Source organism: Cyprinodon tularosa, unplaced genomic scaffold (assembly GCF_016077235.1).
Source record: "Cyprinodon tularosa strain WSP-4 unplaced genomic scaffold, ASM1607723v1 ctg427, whole genome shotgun sequence".
Lineage (NCBI taxonomy): Eukaryota > Metazoa > Chordata > Actinopteri > Cyprinodontiformes > Cyprinodontidae > Cyprinodon > Cyprinodon tularosa.
In genome coordinates, this window is record NW_024039149.1 from 306,857 (window position 1) to 319,733 (window position 12,877).

The 12,877-nt window shown below is 37.7% G+C and overlaps 1 protein-coding gene across 1 annotated transcript in view; it reads right to left on the bottom strand.

Moving 5' to 3' along the window:
- Positions 1–11,458, bottom strand: part of lrch4 (leucine-rich repeats and calponin homology (CH) domain containing 4) — a 78,568-nt gene extending 67,110 nt beyond the window's left edge. The window contains exon 1 of the mRNA XM_038299368.1: positions 11,074–11,458. Within this exon, the coding sequence (XP_038155296.1) occupies positions 11,074–11,245 (172 nt within the window). The 5' untranslated portion in view covers positions 11,246–11,458. The remainder of the gene's footprint in view (positions 1–11,073) is intronic.
- Between the last annotated feature and the right edge of the window lie 1,419 nt (positions 11,459–12,877).

The window sequence follows — 12,877 nt, forward strand, 5'->3', positions numbered from 1 at the left end:
GTTTGGCCTTTTTCAGTAAAGGAAAAAAAAAAGGCATATACAATGTCCTCCTTTGCTTATCACCTGGATACAATACAAACTCGATTAATGAAAACTATTCAATGATACAGAGTACCGATCTATTCACCTGCTGTGTTATAATAGCTTCAGATTTATTGGACCTTTTAAAGTCGTAGGGAAGCAGCTGTTCCAACCGTTTCATTTCCGAATTCTCCCGAGTGGTGCCCGACTTTACACGAGTCAATAAAGTGAATGTGATTGGTCGATTATCAAGGGGGCGGGATTGTTGTGGCAGAAGGTTCACAAGCAAGTTTGGTTGTGGCCAGTTTGTCAGAAGCATCTTGCTAACCAGTTAGCAACTTAGCGCTAGTATGTTACCAATGGGAAATTCCATTGGGACCAAGTAGCACTAAATTGCTGACTTAGAAACAACGCTGTCAAGGAACGTAGGGCCCTATAATTTTTCGCGATCACGGAATTTCAGAATTGGCAAATTAACGCAGAATCTAGTGTAAACGTGGAATTTCTACATTTGAATTTAAATTCTGTTTTTGTATGGAAGAAGAACGTAAGTCGGGGGGACTCCGCTTCACGCTTTCGCCAAAAAAGTTGAGAAACACGACGCGAAGCAATGAGTACAGCGCCGAGCAGTTCCCTAGTGACTTTTACGTGTCAGGGGAACTATTGTTTTGCAAGTTTTGTCAACATTCCATTGATTGGAAGCGTAAAAATACTTATATAAAACGAAAAAAACTGAATTTTCAAATATTAAAACGGAAAAAAGGTGGCAGTAGTGTTCTTTGACAAACATGGATGCCTCCAGTAAAGCACATTCAGATGAAAATTACTCTGAATTAAAAACACTGATCATTTATTGAACAGGATGGAATCATTTCAGTTTTAAAGTCATAGGGAAGCGTCTGTTCCAACCGTTGCGTTTCCGAATTCTCCCAGTGGTGCCCGACTTTACATGAGTGAATAAAGTGAATGTGATTGGTCGATTATCAAGATGGCGGGATTGTTGTGGTGGAAGGTTCGCAAGCAAGTTTGATTGTTGCCAGTGTCTAGGAAGCATCTTGCTAACCAGTTAGCAACTTATTGCTAGCAGGTTCCCAACAGGAAATTCCATTGGGACCAAGTAGCACTAAATAGGTGACTTAGAAACGACGCTGTCAAGGAACGTAGGGCCCTATAATTTTCCGCGATCACGGAATTGCAGAATTGGCAAATTAACGCGGAATCTAGTGTAAACGCGGAATTTCTACATTTGAAATTAAATTCTGTTTTTTTGTGGGAGAAGAACGTACGTCCGGGGGAAATGCACACCGGGGGACGCAAATCTGGGCGACACACCCCTTCCTGCTTCCGCTCACCGTCCCCCATCAAAACATTGAAAAAATGGCGAAGCGGCTCTCCACAGCTCCGCTTTCGGCAAAAAAGTTGAGAAACACGACGCTAAGCCCTAAGTACAGAGCCGAGCAGTTCCCTCGTGACTTTTACGTGTCAGGTGAACTATTGTTTTGCAAGTTTTGTCAACATTCCATTGATTGAAAGCGCAAAAATACATACATAAAACGGAAAAAACGGAAATTGGGAAAAAATTAAACAGATTTTATAGGGCCCTAGGAATGCTATGGACAGCGGAAACATGCAAGAGGAGGAGAGTTTAGTGTCGGAGGTCGTGGATGAGTCTCCTCCGTCATCCATTTTTTATTTAGAGGAGGAAAGCGGGGACGAAGATGTTGTGGAAGAGGACGCCAGGGCGGCAGAAGCTTGGTTTGGTGTAGAAGGCTTCCAGCCGTACATGTTTGAGCCCTTGCCTCGCAACGCTGCCAGTTCTGTTAGCTCTACGCCTGCCGAAGACACAGACGTCCATCCCCGTGAACACTGGGACGCAACTCAATGGGAAAGGAAAGGATTCTGATTTCAACCGCTGCGTATATTAGCTGCGACACATGAATCAAGATGCTATGACCGAAAAAATTTGATTGACAGATGACCGTTGATATATGATTGGCCGAATTTAGGTGTTCAGGCTGACGTAGAAATAACTGGCCTGCAGAAGATAACGAAAAAAAACCAAAGATTTTAAGACAGAATTTTTTTTTAAATCAAAATTTTCTAAATTTTGGGACGATATCGCCTGATAAAGAGTACATTTATATACAGGTTTAAGCCAGAATGATTTGACATTTAAATATGATTTCCCTACGACTTTAAAGGCAACAGCTACAAGTTTAGCTCCTCCAGGCCAGTAAGTGGCGCACTCTCGTTCTCTGCTAATGCTAACCAAATGTTTAGCTTACCTGTAAAAGGAAAACTGTAATCTCAAGGTTCTTTCTGAGATGCTTTTACCCCATTTACACTACCCTTGAAAAACCGTGCCAGGACCGGTCCGAGCTCAGTAACTGAGATAACTTATCGTGTGTAAATGGAAAGCAAACTGAACTGAACCGAGCTAGACGCAACCGGACCGAGCTAACTGCAGACCAGTTCCAGAGGTGGGCTCGGCTCAGTTTTTCCCTGGCTCGGTTCTCTGATAACAAGAGCGCATGAGCAGAACGCGTCATCTCCATCTGGCTGCACATCGCGATTCACATTCCATTTCAGTAGGTGGCGCTAATGCCCCTCCAGAAACAGAAGAAGAAGAACAACTTCTTCTTCAACTATAAACAACAATGGAAATCTTCTCCACGCAACATTTTAAATAATAACACCGAAGTACAGCAATAATAATCAAGCATAATGTTCTGAATGTGACAAGCGCCGCCATTCTGATTTGCTTGATTCCCTCCTTCTTCTTCTTGTGTTTTATGGCAGTTGGCAAACAACTTTTGGTGCATTACCGTCACCCAGGGCCGGCGATTGCTATAGGCGAGCTAGGCAATTGCCTAGGGCGACAAATGTGTTGGGGGCGCCCTCTAGCGTCGCCCTTAGGCTTACTTCCCATTAATCATAGAATTAGAAAAAAAAGCGAATTAAACCGGTTATGAAGCGTCCGTCAGTTTGACTTAACCTTACGTATATATAAATAGCAAAATATGAACAAATAAATATACCACCGTTTTTTTATTTATTTTTTCACATTTAAGAGAAAATCGGAAAAGATTCTGATCACTTTTCAAGCACCCTCCAACCCGGAAGTCGTGACGTCAATCACTGCAGCATGTACACCAATATTTTGGAATGAAATTGTAAGCAAACAGATATTAAAAGTAAAACAAGTGAAGTCTGGCAGTTAACTTTGCTCGCGACTCGAGAATGGCTGAACGGAAAAGACTCCTCCTCCTCCTCCTGCAGCTGCAGTCGGGCCCGTCTACATCATCCACTCAGAGTACCACTGGTTAGCGCGCACACAGACTTTGTAGCTTGTCCGGTCAGTTAAAAATATTAATTGTGAAATCCGTGTTGTAATCGGAAGCATACAAGCTAGTTAGCTTGAAAAGTAAATAAAGTTTCAGACGTGCTGCGTGATGATGTGTTCAGATTGGCTCAGTAAAACGACAATTAGGTTATCATGATGCGTTCAAGTGTAACGTAAAGAAAACGGGAAATTTTTTTTTTTTTGCGAGAAACATGAGTAATACAGTTGTATATTGCTCTATATATAATTAAACTACTGATGCCAACATTTATTAAAAATTACATTTAATTTAAAATACAATTATTTATTTGTTAAATATTTTCCTAATCACTAAAAACATGATGAAAAGTGACAGTAGACAATACATTAACCAACAATTATGAAAATATATTCTAGTTAGTTTTATGTCATTTCGAAGTGGCCTATTACATTAGCCATGTTTATTGAAGGCTAGAAACGTTTTTGTTATGCTCACTTGTTAAGCAATAGAAGCAATACCAGTTCTGTTAAAAAAAATTTGTTGCATCGTCTTTCCACCAAATAACAGAAAAGTATCGATAGTGGTATCGATTAGGATTGTCACGATACTAAACTTTTCAACTCGATACCGATACTAAGGAAAATATTCGATACTCGATACCATTTTCGATACCACAAGGATAAAAACAAAGACTCCAAAATTCTACAGAAATATTTCTTTAATAAATAAAATACAATAAATAAATACAATAAAGGTTGTATGCTGTGCACAATATTAAGCAAGCTTGATAAAAAAACTTATAAAATTGAAATTAAGTGTTCCTTCCTTGGCTATGCTTTGCACACATAACAATGACACTAGCCAAACCGGTTAAGAAACAAAAATAATTCTCAGCAGCTGCACCTCTTACAAAAAAAAGTCTGAAACTGAAAAGTGCACAGAATTATTCAATCCCACAGTGTTCTGAAAGTGCATTGTCCTCTATTCTGCACTTTAGATGAGTGACTGCTTAGGTGCCACTGGTGGTGGCACTGTATCGATACTTTTAAAAACGAGTATTGTATCCGGATACAACATTTCAGTATCGATACTTTTTTGAGTTTCGATACTTTTGACAACCCTAGTATCGATAAAGACTCGGATCGATAAGGAGTATCGATAAAGGTATCGATATCAATAAATATTAACGATCCCCATCCCTAATGTTGACATCATTTTTTTCTCAGAATTATGTGCTATATTATTAGCTTGAGAATGGGTAGAAGATACTAATATAAATAAAATATTTTGTAGTGATTATCTGCATTGAGTATTCAAAAGGGATGTACAAATAATCATCAAAATATATGAAGTTATGGCTGTTCATCATAGAATATGTGAACAACAAAAAAAACAACAACTTCAAACTTTTAATTTTGTAATGGTATTCATAAAAGCACTTTTGTTTGTAGAGGGTTAATCCTTTCTTTAATCACTAATCAATGTCAGAAATCAGGGTAAATATACCTGATATATTTTATTTAGAGGAAAATTTTGTTTATCTCATTTCTATTTATGTTCAAATGATTTAATTGAACTGGAACAGAAAATTTAATTTAATGTTTATCAATTACTTTTTTATGTAGTCCTTGGTTGAAGAATTTCTTAAATTTATTATTTTTTATTGTTATTTGGTAATTTCTGAAATTGATTTATTTAATATTTGTTTAATGTGTGTTAAATTTGCTAATTGTCTGAAATAAATTCATTCATTGATTCAATCCAGTTTTTTAGTTATACTTTACCTAAGTGTCCTTACAGATGGTTAAAAGTGTTTTTACACAGTCCTAACTTTGAGTGTGTAATAAATTATTTAAAATAATAAAAAAGAAAAGGTACTGAAACCTATTCTGGTATTTGTCTATGCATCACTCCATGCTAAGTTACAGTTTTTTCTGAATGCTTAAACACAACCTTGATTCTTATAGCACAATTTCTAAAACTATTAATACTTATAGCAAATCCACTCACTGAGTTCACAAAACTAAAAGAACAAACACTGCTTTGCACTCAATTTGCAATTTTGTAACACACACTTTGCACAACTGTAGGCACTCTTTGTGGAACTGTAAACACAACTCAATGAAGCACTAAACAGATGCTGAAAACAGTACTGGTATTTCGCACGGCAAAAGTGTGTGGGGGGGGGGCGCAAAACTCAATCTCGCCTAGGGCAACCAAAGGGCTAGAACCGGCCCTGCCGCCACCAACTGCTTGATTTCCTCCTTCAATACTAGGAGCCGGGGAACCGAGATAGCGTGATGTGTAAACGGTCGTCAGAACCGAGCTCGGCCTGGTTAACTGATCCAAGCTTAGACCGGTCACGGCATGGATCGTTTTTTCAAAGGTAGTGTAAATGGGGTAATTGTTTGCTTAAATCGTCACCATAACTCAAAAGTCTGACCAACCTTTACTCTCCTTTTACTTCTTTTTTGTCTTACGGCTTAAAACTGGGACATCTGATGGAGCTATATCATTCAAGGGCTCATCTAAGGCTGGATATAGATCTTATGCTTCTAGACCTCACTGAGGGACGGGGGGACATGCTAGTGATCAAACACGGTAACTTGCCCTATGACTTTGGCAACAGGTAAAAGCAGCATGGGTTCTGAGTTCACCATCTTCAGTCAGCAGTGAGTGCTGCCGCCCCGCTTTAGGAGCGCTGACAGGTGGTCAGCAGACTCAGCCTACAGCTAACTCTGCCTGCAGTCAAAGCAGAGGGAGGACAGACTCCACTCTGTTTCTCAACTAAACATGAGTCACACATCATGCAAAACATCCACCGATTCCATCCTGGATAACCAGATGTAAATATCATCTAAATAGAATTAACATAATGACTATGTGTTGTTTTTTTGGAAACTGCTGCACTAAAATCAATCCCTCCATGTAATTGCTTCACAAATAGCCTCACCCACTGTATGTGCCTCTGCTATTTGTTGTTTTAATTTGCTGATAGAAAACGTAGTTTAGGTAAAATATTATTGAATATGTTACATTATTTTATGGAGTAGATTTTTTTAAGTTTTAAGCATATTTTGCTATTCCTCTCTGCTATAACATACAAAATTATTTCTATCCAATATATAGCACTTTTCTGAAGTTATGTTATTTTATTTACATTAAATACACATTTGGTACTTATTTTGTGTCCAATCCTTAACCCTTTAAGCCTGATCCAAGAATAAAACAAAACAGAAAATTACTTTTTTTTGGTTTGAAGTCCTTATTTGGCCTTTTAACAAAATATGTAAAAAGAAAAAACAGAAATACATTTTTGATATTAATAATTTATTACTATGCGATAAGTCAAGATTATTTTTTGTGTAGTCTTCTACTGGCTGTTATCAGGTATATCTGATTGTGTACAATAGGATTTTGAGAAAAGTTTTTACCATTAAATTATGCAAAAGGTGTCATTTCAGACACCGTATGTATCAAATATGATACATTTGGCATTACAGGGTTAAAGGTGATGGATACAGTTTTAACCCCTGACCAGGAAGTGGTGCACTCATGGTTGCGCGGTCACTAACCTTCGGTTTACGACGTCAGTAATCCAGGTGATAGTCATTCCAAAAAACTTAAAAACAATCCACTGGACTTTGTTTCCAATGTGAAGACGTTTCTCTTCCCATCCAGGAAGCTTTTTCAACTCAAAAATGTCAGAAATAGCGTGGCGTTCCAACAAATCCTTGTTTTGGTTTAGAAAATATGCAAATTGAAACAGACGAAGTGGTCCACCCCTTTAGAATGGGGGTCGTTTGCCAGCCTGCATTGCCCCATACCTGTCTATGTCTCTGACAGGGGGGTCGTTTAGGACTTTTCAAGTGCGGTGTTCCCAAAGAAACGCGTGGAGGTGAACTACGTACGCCTGTCCTTGTAGCACAGGATCCAAACAGATGCAGAAATCCAGTAAAGTCACCTCACCGGCTTCAGCCGAGGTTATAAAAACAACCGAAAAATTCAAAGTACCAAAGAACTAACATGTCCAATCATCTTGGCCTTCATTTCTGAAACCTGTTCCACCTCATCCAGACTTTATACAGGAAGGAGTAACTCTAATGTAATGCTTTTTAATGCTCTTGTAAAGCTCTCTCTTAGAAATCATTTTAATGCTATCAGCAAGTACCCATGATTCTCATATATAAATCCTTTTTCATCTTTACGGTCGACAGGCTGCAGCTACGTCCTGAATTCCTCGTTTTCCAGCCACTTTTGTTGAAATTAGCATTTTCCCCCATTCTCGAGTTTCTTTTCCGAACATACAGCTTAACGATCAACCGGAAGCAGTTCCGCGCAAATATATTGCGATATAATATATCTGACAAACTTGTTTTTGTATAAACATGTCTTGTGATTTTTTTTAAATAAAGCATAATCACATTTAATGAATTTCAATGCCAATTAAGGCCTTAAAACCAGAGGTAGGGTTCCCAATGGAATGGGTTTTAAAAGAAGTGAAAAGGAAAACCTCACTCTAATAGCCCTACAGTTTGGCACCATAAATCAGTACTAGATTGAATTCATCCTGAAACTAAAGCTTGAGTTTTTGTTTAAAAAATAATCTGAATCTGGAGAGACGGCTCTGTCTGAACCGGTATAAACTCAGGTATAAAATAATTCATATTTCAGATCCTTAGTCAGTTGACTTAAGGGTCCCCTCCCCCTGGCAGGTGTCGTCTTGGATTTGTGGTAGTTTTTTTTTCTGGCAGAGCCCCATCATTAGCAGATGGTCATAATTACTAATATGCAGAAAACAGCAGTAGAGCTTGGAGGGAGACGCCAGAAATGACTATGGTGCCTCCAGGAAACCAAGAAACTCCTCAATCCACGTGGTTCTTTAAAGCTACTAGGCAGACTTTGCTGTAAAAATCTTCACGATATATAAATATATATATATAGTATTCAGGAGTAAAAGGAAGGAACCTGTGCAGTGAAGCCCCAACATGTTTAATCAATTATATTCAAAACAAAAACCACAAAATTAGCGATATAAAGTCCTCTTTTGACCTATTAAAAGCTTCTGAGCACAAAGAAAAGAAACATGTCAGGAGCGGATCTACGAAATAAGGAAAACCAAACCAAAAACACTCATATTGTTCTAACTCCTTATGAAAAAAAGCAGCGATCCACTAAAGGAAAAGCCTGAAGTAGCTGCAGAGGTCCGTGACCATGAGGTCCGTGACCACAGGCCGTTTACTCCATAAAACTGAGGCTGATGAAAGCCACAGATGTGTTAAGATAGGATAAAAACATCCCAACAACAAAACCAAAACCTAAGACCAGGACCAAACTTTCCCCTCCAGTCGGACAGCGACGCAACAGCGAGGAGGTCTAAAGGGAGGCCTGTAAATAGGATAGAGTGGTCTAGTCAAAGTCCAGACCTCTGTTCAATTGGAAATCTGCAGTTAGACTTGAAGATCCTCTTTGAGAAGCGTAAAGCCTCCCAACATGATAAAAGAATTTTAAAGCTGATTTTCATTTTCTGAAAACTCTTAATTTGAAAGGTTAAAAAGCTAAACTAAAAAGGCAGATGTGAGGATTGTAGATTCTGGTACATAAACAATCAGCAGGGAGCCTCACCTTCCTACACCTGAGGGAGGAGCAGCTGCTCAGCTTCAGACCGCAGTCAGCAAAACCAGGCAGCAATTTAAGGATTTAAAGGTCTGGATTCACTTGAACATAATCAATATTTATTTAGTTTAGAGACAAAAGTCTGTCTGATCAGCAACAACATTCAGTCTGCAGTGACTCCAGCTACCTAAATATAAATGATCGATTCTTCTTGTTTTCCTCTCTATGTTTTGTACTCAGCTGACTTTTCATGCTGTCTCTAAAGGAATGAAAGATTTTTTCCAAGCACTAAGCTCACTTAGCTGATTGCTCCTTCCTGTGTTTCCAAAAAGGCCAAAGTAAATAACCCAGTCCTTCTTTTCACTGTAGACAAGCCATGATCTGCTTATCTGTTCTCCATTTTTCATTTGGATGAAATAATAGCTGCATGAATCATGACAGCAGACAAGATAGAGGAGAGCAGGAGGCGGGGTTACCAATCTACTCGCTCTGGAGAGCAGAGTTCGCTGCTTTTAGATGTTGTCTCCAAAGTCTCCAGTAGCAGAAAAAAGTCGCTAGATTTGGCGCTAGGAGCTTTTTAGAAATCAAAGTGCTAGAGGGGTCTGAAAAGTGGCTAAATGCCCCCAGGAACTTGGGGCCCTAGGCAACTGCCTATTGGTAACCCCAGGTTCTGCTGGAGGTTTCTTCCTGTTCAAAGGGAGTTTTTCCTCTCCACTGTCGCTACAAGCATGCTTAGTGTGAGGGATTGCTGAAGAGTCAATGAGTCGATGCAATCAGCTGGTTTTCCTTAGATAGAAAACTTTGAATCAATCTGACTAGATGATCTGGTGAACTATAAAAGGACCTGAGATGACATGATGTGAATTGGCGCTATAGAAATAAACTGAATTTAATTTAATTAAAAAAATAAAAATAAATCTGAGTGCACAAACTCTATTAGGTTGTTTTTATTTTTGTTTTTGCACTTGCTTTAAGGAGGAAGAGGAGCTCCTTTTGGTTTTTCCTCCACAATATTAGCTTTTCTTTTACTTTAAAAGAGACCAAACTGTCCTTAAAACCAAACTACGTGGTTATAAAGCCCAGCTTCTGTGTTTATAAGGCCTGTCAGCCATAAAGCTTCCTTAGCAAACTTTCAAACTGAAGGAAACCTGCATGCTAGCTGGAGCTGGGTTTACTTCATGCTCCACGATCACATTAATATTAATATATCTGTAGTTAACAGCGGTTAACTGGCTGAAATAAAATACAGCAAGGATATGTTGGTGTGAAACGTACGGAAGAGGATTAGGGCCACTGAAGAAATAAGAAAAAACTTAAATGATTTTTAAATATTCTTTCAGTTTAATATGGGGGGAAAAAAATCTGAATTCTGACCTTAATCTCAAAATTCTGACTTTAAACTCAGAAGAGCAGAAGGTGATTAAAATAAGAGAGCTAGTTTAGTCTTTAAAACAGACATGTATACGGCCTGATGCTAACATGTTTGTTAGCTGTCTGAACTCTGAGAAATAAAAGTCTGAACTCTGAGAAATAAAAGTCTGAACTCTGAGAAATAAAAGTCTGAACTCTGAGAAATAAAAGTCTGAACTCTGAGAAATAAAAGTCTGAACTCTGAGAAATAAAAGTCTGAACTCTGAGAAATAAAAGTCTGAACTCTGAGAAATAAAAGTCTGAACTCTGAGAAATAAAAGTCTGAACTCTGAGAAATAAAAGTCTGAACTCTGAGATTAAAGTCTGAACTCTGAGAAATAAAAGTCTGAACTCTGAGATTAAAGTCTGAATTCTGAGATTAAAGTCTGAACTCTGAGATTAAAGTCTGAACTCTGAGATTAAAGTCTGAATTCTGACTTTTTTCTCACATGCTGAAATAATGTGTAAAAATCAGTAAACTGTATTTTTTCATTGGCCCTAATGTTCTTCCGTAGAAAGGACAGGAATTGAAACAGCAGAGTTTTTATTGTGTAACGCAGAGGGAGGATGTTCGCTCCCCGTTAGAAGAAAAGAAGCAGGTGGCGATAAAACAAAAGACGCTTCTCATTAGAAGAGCGAGCTAAAAAAAGAAAGAAAGAAGATAAATATTTCTAGGAATAAAGGGAGTTAGAAGCCAACCGACCTGCGTGCGTAATGTCGGACAGGTCGTAGTTCCTGGCGCTGCGGGGAAACTCCTTGAGCTTTCGGTTGGAAAGGTTGAGAGCCCCGCTGGCTGCAGCCTCCTCCAGAGCCTTCTCCACGCTCCGGCTGGCCGCTACTGTGGCCGGCAGCTGGGCTCCATCCCCGGCAGCCATCAAACGGACGGGTCTGCCTCCTCTGCTACTTAGTTTGCCCCGCTCTCATACCCCGCGGGGCCCGTGGAAAAAACAACTAAATCCACAGCGAGTCACTTTCGCCTCAAACTTCTTTAAAAAAGTGGAAGAAACTGAAGCTGGATGTCGACGTCAGTGATTCTCACAAACGGGGAGCAGCCGCGAGCTAGAGAGGCGCGAGCTGTCAATCTAACAGGAAGTAGCGTCAAGCTAGAAACGCTGGACAATAACCGGCCTCCGTCATTATCCGCCTCTTCAAAATAAAAGCCCGATGAACACTAACATGACTTATTATCGTCCTAGTTCCAAAAAAATTAAAATCAATCCACTGGACTTGGTTTCCCAGTTTGAAGACGTTTCCCTTCCCATACAGGAAGCTTTTTTTTTTTTTTTTATTCAAAATGTGATTTTTTTTTTTTTTTTTTTGTTGAGTTTTTGAAAATTCAAAATTTTAATTTATTTGTGTTTTATGAGTTTGGCTGAAATAATCAAAGGAGAAAAATAAAGTTCCAAATGAAGAAAAAGGTGCATGGATATTTACAGTATATAGAATGCACCCACATATGACAACTTTTTTATTTTTATAGTAGGATTATTATACAGGGTTATTGCACAGCGTGTTTACATGGGTATTTATATAGATGGATATTTAAATATATAGTTATTGCACTGGATATCAAATAGTAATTGCATATTATACATTGCAAAAAAGTTATTTAGTTATAGCTTCATATTAAATATTTAGTTCCAATCTAAACATTTATTAAATATAATATAAATTAAATATACATTTGTCCAAACTAAATCTTTAGCATTTAAATTTCATATTTAGCTCTGAATTCAATGACATATATATCAATTTGAATAAATCAGCTAAATTAAATCAATTCAATTAGTTATTGGATCATTCAATGAATCCAATCACTAAATATTAAAAGCTTGTGAAAAAAACATTTAAACTTTGCTAAGAGTTTAGTTTTAACGCTCAATATATTGCGTGATGATTAAATATTTAATTAACAATTTGAATATTAGATTTTTAAATGAGGAAATCTAACTTAATAATTTGACCAGATAAATTTACAAACAGTCCCATAATTTGATTATAGTGGTTGGAAATAAGAAAATGCTGATTTATATCTTTACTGCCTAAAGTGAATCAACAACAGGTGTTGTTTTCTTGAAATGAATGCATTTGAATCTCATGTTAGTATGCAAGTAAAACTAATCAGCCAATGTAATAAATTGTTGATCACCTTGTAAATTGTAAATGTACATCAGCTTTGAGAACTGTGATGAAATAATTGAGTGCAGTGAGACAAATAACAAGATGGTCAAGTTGTGAAAGGGAGTTAGTAAAATAAAGTTATGGGGTTTACTTACGTATTTACGGAAGAAGATTAGGGCCACTTGGGAAAAAAAATTAAAATAGATGTATAAAAAAATAAAATAACAGATTTTTTTATTTTAGTTTGGTTTAATGTGGAAAAAAGTCAGAATTCTGAGAAAAAACTGAATTCAGAGAAAAAAAATTAGAAAACAAATAATTCTGAGGAAAAAAATCTGAATTCTTAGAAAAAAAGTCAAAATTTTTTAATTTTCCTCAAAATTCTG